At 45.5% G+C, this 22,152-nt stretch overlaps 1 protein-coding gene across 2 annotated transcripts in view; it reads right to left on the bottom strand.

The window, feature by feature from the left end:
* Nucleotides 1-10,122, bottom strand: part of LOC126162662 (ski oncogene) — a 654,130-nt gene extending 644,008 nt beyond the window's left edge. For both annotated transcript variants that reach the window (XM_049919307.1, XM_049919306.1), the window contains exon 1: nucleotides 9,061-10,122. In XM_049919307.1, coding sequence (XP_049775264.1) covers nucleotides 9,061-10,017 — 957 coding nt within the window. In that variant the 5' untranslated portion in view covers nucleotides 10,018-10,122. The remainder of the gene's footprint in view (nucleotides 1-9,060) is intronic.
* Between the last annotated feature and the right edge of the window lie 12,030 nt (nucleotides 10,123-22,152).

Genomic DNA, 22,152 nt, shown 5'->3' on the forward strand with positions numbered 1-22,152 from the left:
ATACCCTGACTGGCACATAATTATCCTGATTGACTGTAAGCAATTGAACACCGTGCTGCTCACATCAGAACCTCAAGTTCCTACAATGAACAATGATTAACGGTTCATATTATAAAGGTAGGATGGATCTTACTTATTTTGTCAGTTTCTTGCTCACTGATAACATTTTTTAGTATCGTATAAATGTAATAGCCTACGAGGAAATAAATTTACTGTAAAAGCAACAAAATAGTTATAAAAATTCATTTACTTATTTTTCCGTTTCGCGGTTAATCAATTCGGTATTACTACGTTTGTTTTTGCCTTCATGTAGATAAACTATACTTATTAACTGAAACGCGTTGCATCTGAGAGACAGTACGAAATTTTACATCTTCAGTTCAAGCTTTTCATGTGGATGCTAAATGATTGTTTTCTAAAAACTCACAGTATTGTCTGCATCCGCTGAAGTTTTGTAACGTTCGCCGTCATGCGCATGTAAACGATTCCCACCGCGTACATTTCTCTCTCTTCGATTCTTCACCTCGAAATTTGTATGAACAGCCGTAATTTGCAAACACTTTTTCGTTCTACAAGCACTGTTTCTCACTATTAACATTTTTAGCTACTGTTAAGTGCCCGTTAAACAACTACTGGTATATCCGCAGGAATTAAGATGGCGGTAAAAAACTAACTTCCATTGTGCTTCTATCGATCGATCTGCGTATATCGATATGAAGTTGTGAACTACACAGAGAATATATCTATGGAATATCCGTTCAGATGCGATGGACAGAATTTTTGTCTTCACATCATGTTATCAACCAAGGCCAAGTGACTGCATTACTGCAGATAGCTTGCCCACAAGCTTTCCTCTATTCCTCCCTTAACGTATCTCAGTTTGCATGCGCAGCACCAACAAATATTCAACACTGCGATTAACAATGAGGAAAGACAGGGGAAATAGTATAATGTTAAAGTTAAAATCCCGGCGCAAATGATAAATATTAACACTGTACTAAATTCACGTGACAATTCCTGCTTGATGTTTGTGACATGGGCTATAAGCTATGCTTACTCTATACTCTATATCACGAATTATTTTACTCTCTGGTTATTCCATCTTAATTTACTAAGTCTACATATTTCTTTCACTAATTTTTGTTTGTGTCACTCCGTAGATCATAAAAATTTGTGACGTAGGTCATCAGAGCGATAGTGTAAATTCTATGAGGACATGTCTAATAATGATCTTGATCCACTTACAACGTGTTCATTTGGAACTGATAAAGTTGCAAATCTAGACTGAAATAACTGCACTGTGTGACAGTTGAAGTGGGCTTTGCGCGGCTGTTCCGCGCGCCTACAACCACCAAGCACGTATGGCGACTTTGTTTACGTTTCTATAGCACTATCTAATGGTTCCCGCAGTTATATGCGGTTACGGCTTTCGGGCACTACCGACAGCCTTTTCCAACTAGTAACTGAAAGCCGGCAACAGCGCTGCCGACTGTCAGGGATCTTCTTTCACCGTAATGAATGCAGTACCAATATCTTCCTCGTCACAAATCTGAAGTCTCGGTTCGACGCTGACATTCAAAACAAAATTCATTTCAAATATGAATTGCTTCAGAAATTCAAAACGCCTAGCACAAGGTGCACTTGCAAAAGGTAATAACAGCACACACATGCCATTGAGGGTTTATTAACGAATGTATGGCTCACTTCAAAGAACAAGTCGTCAAAGAGAATTTTGAAAAGTGTGTCACTCCACTCATTTGAGTTCGTTCATAAGATTCTATAATCTGAGAGAAAGAAGAGTATACAAATAACAATTTAGTTATACTTACGGAATGCATAATCTGTGATAATGGAAAATGAACAGTACAGGCTTTCACAGATAATGTTCAAGCGTAGACATTTGCAATATCGATAGTGGCGTTATGCTGGCCATACTACTTCCTTCAGCATCTTGATGTTAGTACTGGGTACGGCTCATGATACACACTCATCTTTAGTTAGTGCAAGTCTCGGATCACAATGCAACCAACACGATTGGGATATTTTTCATTTTTTTTTTGTCAAACAATAAAATCGTTTCTTGAACCGCATCACGCATTTCGGTTGAATGAGGCGGTATTCAACGTCGTAATTACACGATGGATGGCGTCATGAACCCAAATCACGAAAGACGATGAACATATATTTCATCCAAAGTTGAGCGTCGTTATCCAACTGAACTAACGATAGACCCGCCCCGCATTATTTATTAGGCATCGGTAAAGACACAGACATATAATGGTAGGTTTAGGTGATACCACTTTCAGCATTCCGTCGAGCCACAGCAGTTGTGCCAGCAAGAGACAGTCTACTAGGGCAGTTGTCCGCTGGTATGACTATTTTTGACGCTGTATGGCAGCATGTTTCTTCAAGGTTCTCAACACGTATTGTAGCTGTTCTGCACATGAAACAGATATCACGCTACGCATTTGACTTTTAGACCTCACCGACACTGAGCTGCATGAATACTGAAACGGCTACTAGATAAGTATTCAAACACGTTTCACACAGCATGTGTGCACAAAACAGGGCATGAAGTTCTCCACGATACAAAATCTGATGGCAACACGTTCTACAACTTAAACTGTTTTACATCATATCCGATACGGCTAATGACAGTCGAGAAAATGGGAACAGTATTAGAATTCGACAGTAATAAAATTAACTTTACCTGGAAACGTGCTCGTGGGGAAAGGAGTGGAAAGAAACAACCGTTGTTTGCCGGCAAAAATCTCAGAAGATGGGAGTTCTCAGTTCAGACAAGAATGCGGAAGATGGGGAAGCGCAGATCAGCAGGCGGTGAGATCTTAATACGGGGGGCCAAACAAGACCCTTGTAGACGACGTATATTAGCCAGCATTCACATTGGCTCCGGCAGCTTTCAAATTCAATTCGCCCGCCATAAAAACGCCAGTGAAGGGCTCATCGAGCGAGAATGGGAGTCTGATACCACTTTGGTCGGATGAATCCGTGTCTGCAGCTTTCCGAAGCATTAGCGGCGGTTAGATAAGGGACAGCCCTTATTTGGGACGCCCCGGGAACGTTGCCAGCCGCGTCTCATTTAATATTCCTCCTCGCCGCTACGAAAACTCGTTTCCAAGTGATGAGTAGAAAGAGCATGGACAAGGGCGTACGCAGCGTCTAAGGCAATGGAGGGACGGGGAATTCGTTAGTATCGCGGTGAATAACGAATACACTGCCTGACAAATAGCGATGCACCCATACGACATGGTCGGATGTCAATGTGACTTCGTACACGTACATACTATCGGCGGGTGTGTAAAAATTAAAATTCCCCGTGACGGGTTGAACGACCGCGAGAGCACGGTAGCGTAGTTCGTATTGGTAAATAATGAAGGAAGAACTTCGAGGTCATTAGTGACGAAGCACAAGTTCGGACTGTTTCAAGGATGGATAAGAAAATTGGCTGGCCTGGGGCGATTTAGGGAAATAAAGGAAAACCTATATCTGGATAGTCGTGTCGCTAACAGGCCTGGCAGGGATTATAATTGGCGTGAACAACATTAGATGTGGAGTGATCACTGTGCAGGACACGGAGACGCCGCGTACTCGTGTGAAACAGCGTTATCAGCATGTGACAAGAGTTTCAAAGGGGCCTCACTGTGCGGCTTTTCTTGGCCGGCTGTTCGAATCGTGCAGTACGCAGATTTGTGGGACATCCAGATTTGGCAATGGTCCGACGTTTGCACTGCCTGTGAACGTGAGGGCAGCCACACTCGTCCTCAAGGTTCAAATGGTTCTGAGCACTATGGGACCTAACTAACCTAAGGACATCACACACATCCATGCCCGAAGCAGGATTCGAACCTGCGACCGTAGCGGTCGCGCGGTTCCAAACTGAAGCGCCTAGAACCGTTCGGCCACCACGGCCGGAGCCGGCCAGAGTGGCCGTGCGGTTCTAGGCGCTACAGTCTGGAACCGAGCGACCACTACGGTAGCAGGTTCGAATCCTGCCTCGGGCATGGATGTGTGTGATGTCATTAGGTTAGTTAGGTTTAATTAGTTCTAAGTTCTAGGCGACTGATGACCTCAGAATTTAAGTCCCATAGTGCTCAGAGCCAGAGCCACCACGGCCGGCACTCGTCCTCAAGCCTCTGCTCGACTAAGTCTGACCACCACAAGGGAGCGTCGCCGTAGAGTGCGCATAGTACACCATAAACCCCTTCCCATCTGCGGCTGCCATCCGAGAACATTCTGTGTCATCCCACACCTTTGGTCAGAGGCTAGCAGCAGCCAGAATAAGGAATTACTGTCCCTTGTGTAGGCTGCCGACGACACCACAATATCAACGGCTGCTTTCCGAGCGGTGCCATGGCGGGAAGCGTGGATCGCTGATGAATGGCATCGCACTGTGTCGAGCGATGAATCGCGGTTCCGCACTACCTTGATGATTATCATCGCTGAATGTTGTCGAACTGGGGACAGGTCACATTCATCCAGTGTTTTGGAGAGCTATGAGGGAGCTGAGAGGTATCTACGACAGAAAAATGATGAATCACGGACATCCGGCGTCCTGTTCTGTTACCTTTCGTGTAACAGAATCGTGCCCGTTTCCAACAGGACAATACTACACGGCACGTGTCTGTGAACTGTTCGCATGTTGTCGATGTCCTCCCGCGGCCAACAATATCAGCAGACCTGTCCCCTACGGAACGTGTGTGGGGCCAACTTCGAAAGTTAAATTCGCGCCAGTGCCTGTATACAGTTACAACAGTTGTGCGCTAGCTTGCTTCAGGAAAGTATACGGCGGTTTTAAGAGTCTTCCCGACTGAAGCATCCAAGCCAGCGGAGAAGCAATACCATACTGATAAGATTGTTGTACGCCAAATTCTTTTTATTTATCTCGAAACAATGATGTAACAATACGTATCCTGTCAACCCCTGAAATCTAATTTCGTTCCTTTCTCCCCTTTTGGGTGCTTCACTTTTTCTGTCAAACACTTTAGTTTTGTGACTTCATGAGAAAAGGCGCTATGCACTTGGCATCTACATGGATACTCTGCAAATCACATTTAAGTGCCTGGTTGAGGGTAGACTTGCTACTGATCAATATTCACGACTAGCCGTCCTTTCTTCAAAGCGGTTTTGGCGGGGCAGGGTGTGAGTTTGGCGTGCCATTATTTTCTTCCTACGGCCTCCTCGTCCCTGCCCGTCACTGGGTACTGACGAAAGATTACATACATCACTTGTTTCCATAGAGGAACGATAGAAGCACTATCCCGAAATACAAATGATACCTCGCCTTCGGCAGGCTTCTATTCACCACAACCTGCAAGTTTTCCTATACGTGGGAAGACAAGAAAGCGCCCTTCCTCAATAAACGCGGACGAAATAATAGTTACTCGATTACCCGCAGAAAGTAATCTACAAGCACTGAATATCTGGTGGCAGAACGACTTTGCTAAAAAGATTTACAGTAGATCCAGTTGCGAGACAATCTCATCAAAATGACACATTGACTTGTAGACAAAAATGGATTATAACAGTTACCGGAGACTATGTACGGTAAAAACTGAAAATAGGGCCTCGAAGCGCCGATGCATGCGTTAGTCCGTCAGGAATTAGCAACACTGAACACGGCTGATCATGCAATCTGGTTTTGTTGCTGTTATGTTCGCAAGCCTAAAGACTAATTTGTTGCATCTTGCACATTAGTCTGTCCTGTGCAAGCCTCTTACGGACTATTGGAACCTACATCCACTTGAACCTGCACACTATAGGCAAGCCTAGGTCTCACTAGTGGTATCATTCTACACACACATACAACTCCCTGCATTGCCAAACTGACGGTTCCTTTATGTCTCTGGATGCATTTTGTCAACCGAGCCCATCTTTTACTCAAGTTTTGCCACAAATTTACTTCCTCCCCAGTTCCATTCAGTAGCGTCTCATTTTTTATCTAATCTACCTATCTAATCTTAAGCATTCTGCTGCAGCGCCACATTCCAAAAGCTTCTATTCTCTTCTTGTCTCGACTGTTTATCGTCCACGTTTCACAAGACTACACCCCAGACAAACACCTTCAGCAAAGACATCCAAACACTTACATTGATACTGAATGCCAGCGAATTACTCGTTTTTAGAATGCTTTCCTTGCAAATACCAGTCTGCATTTTACATGCTTTCGACCAAATAGCAAAACTCTCCTGATTCCTCTAGTATCGCCTGGTTTAATTCCACTACACTCATTATCCTTATTTCATTTCTTTAGATGTTCATACTGTAATTTATATTCAAGACACTATATATTTCGTCCGACTGATCTTCCAAGCCCTTTTGCCGTCTCTGACAGAATTGTAACACCATCAGCGAACTTGAAAGTCCCTATTGCTTGACCCTGAAATTTAATTAGCTCCAAATTTCTCTGTTTCCTTTACTGCGTCCTCAATGAACGGAATGAACAATAAGTTGGAAAGGCTACAACCCTCTACGACTCCCCTTCTCAACTTCGCCTCTTTTCCATGTCCTTCGACTGAAGTCTGGTTTTTAAGAAAACTGTAGATCAACTTCCGTTTTCTGTATTTTATCACTGTTATCTACAAAATTTCAAAGATTGTATTCCCATGGACATACCAAAAGCTTTCTCTGAACCTGCAAATGCAACAAATGTAGGTTTGTCTCTTTTGAATCTCTTCTAATATTAGTCGTAGATACAGTATTTCCTCGCATGTTCCAACATTTCTTCGGAACTTACACTGATCTTCCCTGAGGTCGGCTTCTCTCGGGTTTTTCCATTCTTCTGTAAATAAATCCAGTTAGTATTTTTCGACAATGATTTATTAAGCTGATAGTTCGATGATAGTTCTTTCTGAAATCTTGGCCTATTTCATCTGCCCCGTACATAGTCCGCGAGCTCCTAACACCGAATACGGTGGATATAGCTGAGCACTTATCTCAGAAACTATTGAAGCATTGTTCATAACAAGTGTTTGAAACACCAAACCAACAGCCAGAAGTCTTTATGTGCGACGGACGTAGCCGACAACAATGAGGAGACTTCGTTCGTGAGGAAGCTGTTAACGTTGTAGCCCAGATCGCGTGATGTGGGCTGACACTGGCGCGACACCAAGAGACTCTCGAGCTGGAATGACAATGTACAAAGACAGAGAGGCTAGATACCTCTTGGCATCGGTTTTCTTCCATTATTTAGTACATAAAATTTCTGTTAGAACCTCGTAATTGCAGGTGTCGAAAATGTAAAGAACTTTTGTCGTAAGACACTAAGTATAACAATAACCACGCAATAGTAATACACTTCTGTGGCGGCAGAAGTTCAGAGACGTAACAACAAGACAAACCGCTCTGTATATTATTGCAAACATCATATAAAAAAGGCGAATATAACGCAAATGCTAGGCGACAGAGGACACTCAGCTTCCAAATACAGGGGAGGTACAGCAGCGGACAAGATAATGAACCGCTATTAGAGAAATGTCAGGTTCAAATCTTTTATCTAGCCATCTTGAGCTATGTTGCGGATTCCTAATTTAATATTATCGTATTTATTATGTTAAGTAAAATATTTTCTAATGCTGTAAATATTATTAAGGCTATGAACAGAGAAATGAAAGTTTTTTTGCATATGTGTACTGAACGAACCGTTGCAAGGGCTACTGATATTATAGCAATTTTAAACACGCCAGAACGGTTCTATCCCATATCCAAGCATCCGCGCTAGCGCTGAGTCTCTCAGGAATTCTAAGTCGATGGGACGTTGTACGATTCTTTTTGATAAATAGCACTTGAACCACAGAAATAAATGAACCTTAGTGGACCATAACATTAAGAGAATTATTACATGCGAGCAATACAATTAACAGTGCAGTCTACTGACTAAAAGTCATAGAACGCGTTAGTTAAAAGCCTTAAATATAGGTCAACGGTTATGACATGCGCCCACACTAATAGCTGTATAAAATGAATTTTAACGCAATATCTTTCGCTCATTGAACTTAATGGTAAAAAACGGCTGAGGAAGTATCCAAAGTAAGAAAAGCCATTAGTTACTAGAGTATTGCGTATTAATACTAGCAATACTTGCTAAATAGCTTAAGTTACTGTTACAACTGCAATAACAACATAAAACATGCAATTATTAGCTAATGATTAGTATATTCATTATAAGCAAGACCAAGAGATGAACACACTAAGCAGGTTCAGAAGGATGTAGGTTGCAGTAGTTACTGGGAGATGCAGAAGCTTGCACAGGATACAGTAGCATGGAGAGCTGCATCAAACCAGTCTCAGGACTGAAGACCACCACAACAACAACATTCATTCTATTTATAGATGATGAAAAACCCACTGAGAAATACTAATATGACGTGGCACAACAAGAAAATCACAAACAAAAAGAAGTACGCACAGAGGACAATTAAGCGTTTACATCGTAACTGGAGGAAGGTGCAAGCATATCTGAAGGCATTACATACTTAATTTACTTTACCGTATGAGTTTCGTTTTATTCATTTGGAACATCGTCAGTGGTATATAATTAAACATTATTTACAATTCTGGCTAGCCTTCAAGAAATTATTTGGCCTAATTTCATATCGGTTTGCAGCAGCGGCATGTTTCACGCCAAGAAATGTGTATTGCTGCAAGACTACGTGAAATTAGCCCAAAAATATTTGTCTCCAACGCAGAAACACCTAGAATATGTACATGCAGACGACACCAGGTGTGCGTACAAAGTTACACAAAAAGACTGTACGTAAAAATTAACACTTCAATCTGTTTTGTAACGAACAAGAAAGCAAACCAAAATTGTAAATAATGTTGCATTCCAGACCACGCATTACGTTTAATAAACAAAACATATCACGTACGGTAAAGTATAAGCGTTTTTAGTGGTTGCGAAGACGGATTTTAAACACCAGTATAAACTGTAATGCAGTTACAGACAGTGGCTACACAAATGTACAGTCGGCGGCACGCCTGTTTCATTGCACAGTGACGGCTGCGAAACAACAACACGTGCGGGTCGGGCTGGCAGCTTACCTGTTTGCGCTTGAGAGAGGCGGGCGGCGGCTGCGGGGGCGGTCCGCTGGACGCCTGCTCCTTGAAGGCGTCCAGCAGCTCGGAGAGGCGCTCGTGCTCGGCCTGGTCCTCGGCCGCGTGCAGGTAGCGCGTCCAGTTGCTGGAGTCGAAGCCCCAGTGGCAGGTGCGGTTCTCGAGGGCGCGGTGCGCGTGGCACACGAAGTGCTGCGGCGAGAACATGCCGTGGCACTCGGCGCACTCGATGCAGTAGGCGTTGCCGCGCGCGTACAGTTCGGGCGTGCAGATGCCGCTGCACTTGCCGAAGCACTCGTGGTACACCTTGATGGAGACCAGGTCGGCCATGCAGGGCGGCGGTGGCAGGCCGGCGCGGTGCAGCAGCGCCGAGCACAGCCGCTCCGCGTCCGTCTTGGTGATGAGGCCGCACGACGGCGCCGTCGCGGGCAGCACGCCGCTCTCCTTCAGCTCCGTCAGCTGGTCCTGCGTGCAGCGCGAGCAGAAGATGAGCAGCTCGTCGCACACCTGGTTGATCTGCTGCAGGGAGAAGTCGCGCAGCACCGAGTTGAGCACTTGCGGCAGGCACAGCCGCTTCTCGCCGCCCACGGCGAAGCAGGCGATCGTCTCCCCCTCGAGCACCGTCTCGGACCGCTCGCTGCACGACTGGTCGGGCGCCGTCAGCAGCGGCGGTTGCTGGATGGGCAGCGGTGGCGGCGCCCGGAATCCGCCGGCGTCCGAGGAGGACGTCGACGCCGCCTCTTCGTCGCCCCTGCGCCGGTGGCGGTCGTCCTCCTCGTCGTCGTCGTCGTCGCCCACGGTGGCCGCCGCCGCCGACGCCAGCACCGTGCTCGGTCCGTGCAGGCTCTTGACGGCGCTCAACTGGTACGTCTTCAGCACTTTCTTCAGGTGCGGGGAGCAGGGCGCGGGCGACGACGACGCCGCCGCCGCTGCTGCGGCCTCCATGGCGCGCGGGAGCACTCACTGGCAGGCCTCGCTGCTACTGTCGCTACTCATCGCCGTGCGAGAGACGCAGTCGCGCATTGCGTCGCGGGCGCGGTCGCAAACATGTCTGAGAGGCGCGGCGGCAGACCGGCGTCTGGTCTCGCCACTCCCCCCTCCAGCAGCGCCCGACGGTTGCGCGCGCAGCTCTCCCCTCCACTGCGACGCCTGGGCCGGCGGTGCCAGACGGGTGGCGGGGGACGGCAGACCGGGCGCGCCGTCGTGACCTTCCCGTCAAAATAGCCCGTGCTGCGCTCGCGGCGCTGCCGTTTGGCGCGGAAGGGGAGGGGGATAGCCGGGCGGCGGGGGAGTCGGACGTCTCGCAGCGCCGCGCCAGTCTGCCGGCGCCGACTTCCCTTTCCCCTTCCGTCGCAGCAACACCTGCTGCCCACTAGCGCGATACCGATACACCTACGTGTCACGCAATGCAGCGTTACGCAAGTTCCCTGTTGGAGCTATTTTTCGATAGAGCACAATTTCTCCCGTGCAGTTTTTGTTAGCTTCACAGTTATTTACTGAGCGACGCGAATCGTAAACCTGGATGTGGCGGGAAATATCAGAGCCATTTGACAGGGTCCAGTCGCGCTACAATTCAAAGTACTGTGCGTTGTCATCTCGTATTCCACATCTACATCTACATTTACATTTATACTCCGTGAGCCACCCAACGGTGTGTGGCGGAGGGCACTTTACGTGCCATTGTCATTACCTTGCCGGCAGGTGTGGCCGAGCGGTTCTAGGCGCTACAGTCTGGAACCACGCGACCGCTACGGTCGCAGGTTCGAATCGTGCCTCGGGCATGGATGTGTGTGAAGTCCTTAGGTTAGTTAGGTTTAAGTAGTTCTAAGTCTAGAGGACTGATGACCTCAGAAGTTAAGTCCCATAGTGCTCAGAGCCATTTGAACCATTTTTTGTCATTCCCTCCCTTTCCTGTTCCAGTCGCGTATGGTTCGCGGGAAGAACGACTGCCGGAAAGCCTCCGTGCGCGCTCGAATCTCTCTAATTTTACATTCGTGATCTCGTCGGGAGGTATAAGTAGGGGGAAGCAATATATTCGATACCTCATTCATAAACGCACCCTCTCGAAACTTGGACAGCAAGCTACACCACGATTCAGAGCGCCTCTCTTGCAGAGTCTGCCACTTGAGTTTGCTAAATATCTCCGTAACGCTTACCAAATAACCCTGTGACGAAACGTGCCACCCTTCTTTGGATCTTCTCTATCCCCTGTGTCAACCCGACCTGGTACGGATCCCACACTGATGAGCTATACTCAAGTACAGGTCGAATGAGTGTTTTGTAAGCCACCTCCTTTGTTGATGGACTACATTTTCTAAGGACTCTCCCAATAAATGTCAACCTGGCACCCGCCTTACCAACAATTAATTTTATATGATCATTCCACTTCAAATCGTTCCGTACGCATACTCCCAGATATTTTACAGAAGTAACTGCTACCAGTGTTTGTTCCGCTATCATATAATCATACAATGAAGGATCCTTCTTTCTATGTATTCGCAATACATTACATTTGTCTGTGTTAAGTGTCAGTTGCCACTCCCTTCACCAAGTGCCTATCCGCTGCAGATCTTCCTGCATTTCGCTGCAATTTTCTAATGCTGCAACTTCTCTGTATACTGCAGCATCATCCGCGAAAAGCCGCATGGAACTTCCGACACTATCTACTAGGTCATTTATATATATTGTGAAAATCAATGGTCCCATAACACTCCCCTGTGGCACGCCAGAGGTTACTTTAACGTCTGTAGACGTCTCCCCATTGAGAACAACATGCTGTGTTCTGTTTGCTAAAAACTCTTCAATCCAGCCACACAGCTGGTCTGATATTCCGTAGGCTCTTACTTTGTTTATCAGGCGACAGTGCGGAACTGTATCGAACGCCTTCCGGAAGTCGAGGAAAATGGCATCTACCTGGGAACCCTTATCTAATATTTTCCACGCGGGAAACTGATCACTAAAATTTTATTACTTTTGAATTCATTGTGGGAGTGAACAGCGATCAATGTTGTTACAAATATTTGCTATCAAAAACAGTCTTGATCACAAATTATTTATTCCGGTGGTAAATATACCACCAAAAGGAGGTTCTTACTCATAGATCTGAAGATAACCACAGTTGTACTCGAAACCGGCCACCGGAATACATAATTTGTGATCAAGACTGTTTTTAATAGTAAAAACTAAAAATTTACCTGCCTTGGTCTGACTTTACCAGATACAACGTACTTGTACGATAATTTGCTGCATTCCTGCAAGACCTTAATTTTGTACTATTTGTATCAATGTTAAGCAAATGTGTTGAACTGTGTATTTGTCATCCTGGACAACGCACTGCAAAACGATGTTAATGGTCAAGAACGTTGTACTCGATAATGACGTGAAAGCCAAAATCTAGATTCTACACAAGAAAAATACAAAAATATACAGTTTACAGTTTAATGGCGGTGTTTTCTTTCAAAAAAATACTGTTTGACTGGCTCAGCGCTATCGAAAACTTTTATGATTTATCTGTTTTGAATATGAAAACGATTGTTGTCTTATGCGGTTCGTGCTGTACGGGTGATGGTGCGTTACAGCTCACGGCAACTAAGAGAGTCTGTTTACATAAACGTAATAACTGAGAAAAGTTTGATTTAAATCTTATACTAATCACTCTTGGCCACATGTCGTCGGGCCGATACTCCAATTGCTAGGCTAAGGACGTGGCATCCAAAGATGATTCAAAAGTTACCTACGGAAACAGTTCTGCTCTTGTTTCTGCCAGAGTATTGAAAGATGCACGTCAAAAATTGAATGAATTTATGCAACAGGAAATCAAAAAATGACTCCGCATTATGACTTATACTGCAAAATTACATCAGTAATAGTAACAAAAAGGGAATAACAAAAGTATGTGGTATAAACACTTCCTTAAAATCCCATTCATGTCATCAAGTTTTCGACATGTTCATCGTCTAGTGCAACACACGTATGCAGTCGCTGGTACAAGGAATTCTAGCACAGACAGGAGAGATTCCTTCCACATCATTGCACATGCTGCAAAAAAAGCGATATTTTAAATACCTTTGGATCGTCGCAACTTGTGCGTAAGCTTCATCTATGAGTCTACTCTAGAGAAAGAAGCCAGTAGCGTCAAAGCAGGTGAAAGCGCAAGCCGACTGATAGCACAATCACACCTTATCCAGTGCCTGACCAGAAAAGAGTTGGATAAGCGCTTCCCAAGGTACGTGAGCCGGGCCTCCGGCACCATGCGCACCGAGGAGGCCAAAGTCATCGGTTAGCGATACGCCCATGCAGGACCTACCTATCGCTGTAGCATCGCATACACTAGGTATAAAGAGCAGTGCATTGGCGCAGCTATCATCTGTTTTTAGACATTAATGTGATTATATGTGTTAATAAGAACCTTCTTATGCATACCCTCATGACCCACTGCATGGATGCCTTCCTCCTGAACGGAACCTGTCTCCAGCCCCAACATCCCGTACACATGTCGCCCCACCACCTTCACCGCTCTGACAATCCTGTCCCGATAGCGCGTGGTGGGGTAGCCATTGGCTACCCCCGCCAGATCCCTGTTTGGCTCCAACCCTTCCTTCTCGACCCTGCGGAACACCTGATCCTCAGTCTCTTCTTCCCCGGCCTTACCGTTACCTGCGCCACCATCTACACTCCTGGAAATTGAAATAAGAACACCGTGAATTCATTGTCCCAGGAAGGGGAAACTTTATTGACACATTCCTGGGGTCAGATACATCACATGATCACACTGACAGAACCACAGGCACATAGACACAGGCAACAGAGCATGCACAATGTCGGCACTAGTACAGTGTATATCCACCTTTCGCAGCAATGCAGGCTGCTATTCTCCCATGGAGACGATCGTAGAGATGCTGGATGTAGTCCTGTGGAATGGCTTGCCATGCCATTTCCACCTGGCGCCTCAGTAGGACCAGCGTTCGTGCTGGACGTGCAGACCGCGTGAGACGACGCTTCATCCAGTCCCAAACATGCTCAATGGGGGACAGATCCGGAGATCTTGCTGGCCAGGGTAGTTGACTTACACCTTCTAGAGCACGTTGGGTGGCACGGGATACATGCGGACGTGCATTGTCCTGTTGGAACAGCAAGTTCCCTTGCCGGTCTAGGAATGGTAGAACGATGGGTTCGATGACGGTTTGGATGTACCGTGCACTATTCAGTGTCCCCTCGACGATCACCAGTGGTGTACGGCCAGTGTAGGAGATCGCTCCCCACACCATGATGCCGGGTGTTGGCCCTGTGTGCCTCGGTCGTATGCAGTCCTGATTGTGGCGCTCACCTGCACGGCGCCAAACACGCATACGACCATCATTGGCACCAAGGCAGAAGCGACTCTCATCGCTGAAGACGACACGTCTCCATTCGTCCCTCCATTCACGCCTGTCGCGACACTACTGGAGGCGGGCTGCACGATGTTGGGGCGTGAGCGGAAGACGGCCTAACGGTGTGCGGGACCGTAGCCCAGCTTCATGGAGACGGTTGCGAATGGTCCTCGCCGATACCCCAGGAGCAACAGTGTCCCTAATTTGCTGGGAAGTGGCGGTGCGGTCCCCTACGGCACTGCGTAGGATCCTACGGTCTTGGCGTGCATCCGTGCGTCGCTGCGGTCCGGTCCCAGGTCGACGGGCACGTGCACCTTCCGCCGACCACTGGCGACAACATCGATGTACTGTGGAGACCTCACGCCCCACGTGTTGAGCAATTCGGCGGTACGTCCACCCGGCCTCCCGCATGCCCACTATACGCCCTCGCTCAAAGTCCGTCAACTGCACATACGGTTCACGTCCACGCTGTCGCGGCATGCTACCAGTGTTAAAGACTGCGATGGAGCTCCGTATGCCACGGCAAACTGGCTGACACTGACGGCGGCGGTGCACAAATGCTGCGCAGCTAGCGCCATTCGACGGCCAACACCGCGGTTCCTGGTGTGTCCGCTGTGCCGTGCGTGTGATCATTGCTTGTACAGCCCTCTCGCAGTGTCCGGAGCAAGTATGGTGGGTCTGACACACCGGTGTCAATGTGTTCTTTTTTCCATTTCCAGGAGTGTATGTCCACCCCTCTGCCCCTATTCCCTTCGACATCCTTTCCCAAATCGACCGTACCTTCTCCTCCTGCGTGATTGCCGCCGACCTCAACATCCATAGTCGTTCCACCATCCAGCTACGGCGGTAGCAACGGTTCCTCACCACACTCCAAGGTGACCTCCTTCCCCTTCCCCAACACACCTGCCCCAAATCCATACCGCTCTCGATGTCATGTGATTATGGCCGCAAAACGGGAATTAACTGACTTTGAACGTGGAATGGTAATTGGAGCTAGACGCTTGGGACATTCTATTTCGAAAATCGTTAGGGAATTCAGCATTCCGTGATCCACAGAGTGTGCTGAGAATAGCAAACTTCAGGCATTACCTCTCACCACGCACAATGGCCGATGGTTTCACTTAACGATCGAGAACAGAGACGTTTGTGTAGAGTTGTCAGTGCTAACAGACAAGCAACACTACTTCAAACAACCGCAGAAGTCCGTGTGGGACATACGACGTTTTTATCCGTTAGGACCGCGGTGTGAAATTTGGGGTTAATGGGCTGCGACAGTAGGCGACCGACCAGAGTGCCTCTGCTACAAGCACGACATAGCGTGCTGCGCCTCTTCTGGACTCGTGAACATATCAGTTGGACTCCAGACGACTGAAAAACCGTGGCCTGGTCAGATGAGTCTCGATTTCACTTGGTAAGATCTGACGGTAGGGTTCGACTGTGGTGCAGGCCCCATGGACTTAAGTTGTCAACAAGGCTCTGCGCAAGCTGGATGGTGGATCTGTAATAATACGCACTGTATTTACATCGAATGGGTATGTCCTAATGTCCAACTGAACCGATCATTGACCAGAAATTGTTATTTTCGACTGATTGGAGACCATTTGCAGCCTTGGACCTCAAACAACGATGGATTTTTTATGGACGACATTGTGCCATGTCACCGGGCCACAATTGACCGCGATTCCTTTGAAGAACATTCTGGACAATTCGAGCGAATGATTTGGCTACCCAGATGGCCCGACATGAATCCCATAGAGCATTTATGGAACATAATCGAGAGGCGAGTTCGTGCACAAAATCCTCCACAGTTCTTCAGTTATGGACGGCTATAGAGGCAGCATTCCTCAGTATTTCTTCAGGTACTTGTTGAGTCCACGCTACGTCGAGTGGCTGCATTACGCTGGCCAGAAGGAGGTTCAATACGATATTAGGAGGTATCCCATGACTTTTGTCACCTCGATGTACAGGGTGATTCAAAAAGAATACCACAACTTTAAAAATGTGTATTTAATGAAAGAAACATAATATAACCTTCTGTTATACATCATTACAAAGAGTATTTAAAAAGGTTTTTTTTCACTCAAAAACAAGTTCAGAGATGTTCAATATGGCCCCCTCCAGACACTCGAGCAATACCAACCCGATACTCCAACTCGTTCCACACTCTCTGTAGCATATCAGGCGTAACAGTTTCGATAGCTGCTGTTATTTCTCGTTTCAAATCATCAATGGTGGCTGGGAGAGGTGGCCGAAACACCATATCCTTAACATACCCCCATAAGAAAAAATCGCAGGGGGTAAGATCAGGGCTTCTTGGAGGCCAGTGATGAAGTGCTCTGTCACGGGCTGCCTGGCGGCCGATCCATCGCCTCGGGTAGTTGACGTTCAGGTAGTTACGGACAGATAAGTGCCAATGTGGTGGCGCTCCATCCTGCTGAAATATGAATTGTTGTGCTTCTTGTTCGAGCTGAGGGAACAGCCAATTCTCTAACATCTCCAAATACTGTAGTCCAGTTACAGTAGCACCTTCGAAGAAATAGGGACCAAAAACTTTATTAGCTGAAATGGCACAGAAAACGTTCACCTTAGGCGAGTCACGTTCATACTGAGTTGCAGCTCTCTGCTAGCTCTGCGAGTCGATTTTCCTGGGCTGCGAACAAATGCTTGCTGGATGCGTGCTACATTTTCATCACTCGTTCTCGGCCGTCCAGAACTTTTCCCTTTGCACAAACACCCATTCTCTGTAAACTGTTTATACCAACGTTTAATACACCACCTATCAGGAGGTTTAACACCAACACCGTACTTCGTTCGAAATACACGCTGAACAACTGTCGTCGATTCACTTCTGCCGTACTCAATAACACAAAAAGCTTTCTGTTGAGCTGTCGCCATCTTAGCATCAACTGATGCTGACGCCTAGTCAACAGCGCCTCAAGCGAACAAATGTACAACTAAATGAAACTTTATAGCTCCCTTAATTCGCCGACAGATAGTGCTTAGCTCTGCCTTTTGTCGTTGCAGAGTTTTAAATTCCTAAAGTTGTGGTATTCTTTTTGAATCACCCTGTATATCTACGAATTATAAGTCGTACTTCCTGTAGAAGAAGAGGTAGTACTTTAGTAATAAATCGTACGTGTGTGCTAGAGGTCGCTTGCTTTACCATTGATGCTAAATGTTATTTTCTTTGCATGTAGAAAAGAATTATCTTCTCAACCATCTTCAAATCGTGGGCTACACCCTTTTGTATACACCCAGTATGTCCACCACAAGTTGCATACCACAAGCCCCACCCACTAGGGTAAGGCCTGAAATTCTCCACCGGGAGAGGTCCAGAAGACGAAGAAGGCAAAGAATCACAATCATTTTCCACCAAGCCTTGTACAGGAGCCGACTTAGCAGTAAAACCCGGCTCCACGTTGAACAAACCAATCGAACTATCCTCCACTCATTGAATCTGCCCTCTTGACTGTTCTGCTGCCCTAGCACGTAATCCAGACACAGCACCAGGGTTCCCACGCTGGGGGGAGCAAGCCTCTGCTTTGCATATCCTAAGGGGAGCCAATCAGCAACTCAAAATCTCTCACTTAGCAGTAAAACCCGGCTCCACGTTGAACAAACCAATCGAACTATCCTCCACTCATTGAATCTGCCCTCTTGACTGTTCTGCTGCCCTAGCACGTAATCCAGACACAGCACCAGGGTTCCCACGCTGGGGGGAGCAAGCCTCTGCTTTGCATATCCTAAGAGGAGCCAATCAGCAACTCAAAATCTCTCACATCTGAAAAAAGAAGATTTTAGACTAGGAAGGTGTCGTTCTCACGGTAAGTGTGGCCACGTCTACCTAGATGGGACCACAGCCCCTCATTTATGAAGAGATCTAATCTTTCCAGGCTGACCATCTCCAATTTCTAATGGAAGGCTGTGAAATGTATGTCTTTTTCTGCTCTCTAAATGAACCTGGCGACTTCCTGGTGTCAGGGGAGTGACAGTCTTGCCTCCACTAAACATGTGCACCAGCTGTTCTGATCGGATCGTTCCAGCTTCTAACATGAGAATGCTTATAGTTTTATGACCATCCCACCGTTTGCACAAAAGCTCAGATTACAGGAGTCCCTCCACCTACTTTCCACCATCTGGCCGCCTTCACACCGGACTGTCAGCTGGCCCAGATAAAATGTTTTGCAAGCCGGCGACCTCCTGTCCTGACCGTAAGTGGGAAGAGTGGAGTGCCACGGCCCAGGGCCCCTCTGCTGGTACAATTCACAGAGCGCTGCTTCCCTGAGTCATCTGCACGGTCAGGTCGCTGGACACACCATGTATGGGCCACAATCCATCTTTCTCCTTGTTCTTCATCGCTTCCACTATAGCTCCTTGGGTACAAGTTCTCTACAGGCTACACATGCAGTTAAAAGAACATTCTGCTCAAATTTTTCTCGTGTAACAAAGTTATAAGCCACACATACTAAATGTAGTACTGGGAAACACGGAGATCATGATCTAAAATATGGATATTAATCTGACCAACAAAGTGAGAGAGTGGCTTGCCACATTTCATGTTTTTTGTTTGTTAAGTTTCTCAAGTGAAGTATGGACCATTTACGTAATCTCCAATAATTCCATGCAAGACGTGCACTCGAGATCACGAACCTTTTGTAGCTTTTGTGATCTGTTACAGCCAGCCCTACCGAGAGACAGATCGCTCCCTATGAACTCAGACACGTAACTGAACTTGTTGCAGACTGGTCGCACAATTAGAGAAGTGAGTTGTGGGTGTCGGTTCTTGCAAAATTCCTGATGATTAACAGCTGGGTAGTTTATCTATCTACTCAGTTAATAACATTGGTCCAAATTAAACACAATCTATTTTGCTCTTTGCGAACACACACACAAAAGAAACATAAACTGACGAGATTAATAAAATAAAAACAAAGAAGTAAATACAAAGAGTGAACACTGGGGCAAGGTAACTGTGTTTAGAACTGTTAGACAAAAGCCACAAGGAATGGATAAGCAAACAGTGCCGATCATTTCTATAAGGTGCCCCCCCTGAAATGCATAATCGCTCTTGGGTGTGTAATCATTCCAAGGTATATTATCCACATGCAAATCTCTAAACCTGCTCGGTCATGGTGGTGCCCTCTGCTGCAAGACGAATTCTTAAATCGTGACGTCTAATCACGTTTAAGACAAACAAATCTCCTACTGTGATAGTGGTGTCCAAGAAATTTTAGAAACTGAACTCCAACATAACAGTTAGCAAAAAAATTTTTAGCCTCCCAGTTTGTTCCTTTCCCGCATTAGGAGAGAGAAATTTGTCGTTCATGTGGTTTTGTGACTTTATGGCGCCACTTTAGTAGTAAATGCCACATTGCTTTCCCTCGTGGAAACAATTAAATTATTATTTTCTGCTCAGAGTCCTTCTTCCTAGTTTTTCAGAAAGCCCCGCAGCCAGGACGTACCACCAAGAGGTAGTTTTGAACAGAGATAACGGCTCGCAGGAGTAGGCTTAATAATAAATAAGAGAATAGGGATGCGGGTAAGTTACTATTATAACGTTGATGCTTTATTTTGTGGTGTAAGCGGTGCTGCTAGACAATAAAAGCGGTTTAAAAGCTGTGAGCTGTCTGGGGAAGTTAACCTTGCATTACTGCGCAACTGTTTCACCAGGTATCCAGTCTAGCTTACCAAATTCCCAACCGGACTAACATTAATTGTAATCTTTTAATAGTCATACGACAACCGGTGATATATATATATATATATATATATATATATATATATATATATATATATATAAAAGAGAATTTAAATAAAAAGAAATAAATCAGTTTATATTTGGAAATTTATTTTAACATTGATCATTGAAATTTCAGCATATTAAACTTGAGTCGTAATGAAGCTGGTGCCTTATTTAGGATTGTGAAAATGTGAGATTGTAATCTTACGGAACACATCAAATATGGAGCCAAGATTGGGAGACTCCATACAACACTGCATTCATAAAATAACACACGAAGAACGTTGAAACATATGCAAGAGGAAATAAACCGCAACCAACCGATTCAATTTTCACCCAAAGAAATTACGTTCGTAGCACAATCCTGTCCGTCATATAATTACCACACACTGGTATACTAAATTCATACTAACTCTCAGTGAAATCTTCCCAAAAAGAATAGCTGAGGGCCACTTTGATGATTACACCACATGCTCACATGCTTCACGTGGTCAACTTGGTTTACACAAAGCGTGTAACTCCACAATAATTTTGATAATTAAAATAAATTAGATCGAAAAGCAATTTACAAAAGAAAAACCTCGAACTGGTTACTAGCGTCTTACTATTAACCTGATGGGTCAAACAATTATATAAGCGCGTGGTAGTGGCCTCACAAAGTACAACCCACGTGGGTTGAACATAAAGAAAAGTTGCTATATTGAAAAATACTGTCAAGACGAGACGTTATAATCTCACGCACATTCGGATTTAAGATTGATGATGTTAGTTAGAGTTACTGATCAACACGTGGTTCCACTTTACTTACAAAGTACTGACAAAGTAACTACCGGAAAATAATCTGAACTTCACACGCGAATTACACTGCGTTGCAATTTAAGATAACATTAGATATTTTAGAGCTAAACCTGAAATAAAGGTGATTAAATTTTCAGTTAGGCTGAACTTAAGAAATCCATTGTCCTACGGACTTAGTAGACACGCGCTTAGCCGGAGATCTTACCACTTCAGACGCTCGCCACGGACAGACTGACTTGGTCCCTTCCTGAGGGTGGCTCCCCACTACAAACGGAAGTGGCCAGAGGCGCAGCTTCCTATACCAACACGACGAGGGACAGACAGGACCATACTAAGGATAGAAACCTCTTTGCTTTAGACAGGCTTGTCTGCTACCCTGAAGCATGCAACTAGAAATACATTTGCTCATTCATCCTCTCACACAGAAGGGAAGGGGGATGACAGTATCTTATCATATACAGTATATAAAAGAAAGCGGATGTAGGTTCCGTATGAGACTGTGTGACATGAATTACATATAAACTGTGTTTTAAAGTGTAGTAGTGTGACAGATCGTTCTTGTTTATGAGTAAAAGTAACACGTTCCACTACTCAGTCTCCTCCCAGTTAGTCAGAAACGCCACAGTAAATTTAGAAGAGGAATTTATGCCGTAAATGACAACAGATTTAAGAAATTAACATGAAAGGAATCCAACAGAGACCTTTCATAACCCCAACGCTCCGGGAAAAGACTGTGCAGGGAATTTTCTGGCCATGCTAGGACATTCCCAAGCAGGCTTCTCACACCCAACTTAAACTAAAAATGTAAAGAAAAGCAAAAGGTCACCAGCTACTTGCTAAAACACAATAATTTCAACAAATCTTTAAAATCTACCAATTTCAAACAGAAAAAGAACACAATCTGTGACAGCTATTTAAAAGATAGTGTAGACCTAATTCGGTCAGCAAGTAAAAACAATGGTTCCTGTGTCATTAATATGAAAACAATTTCTGGTTGTTACCCTTATGGAGTTCACCAGTATTAGCTCATTGCAAGAGCAAACTGATCACAGGAAAATTTATGACTGTTTATTAACAAGCAAAATTTATGAAAATAGCAAAGGTGCCACAGCAATTAAAAAAGAACATAAAAATAACATCAGTATTATAAAGCAGAACATTACAATGCACAAT

Source organism: Schistocerca cancellata, chromosome 2, assembly GCF_023864275.1.
Source record: "Schistocerca cancellata isolate TAMUIC-IGC-003103 chromosome 2, iqSchCanc2.1, whole genome shotgun sequence".
NCBI classification, from domain to species: domain Eukaryota; kingdom Metazoa; phylum Arthropoda; class Insecta; order Orthoptera; family Acrididae; genus Schistocerca; species Schistocerca cancellata.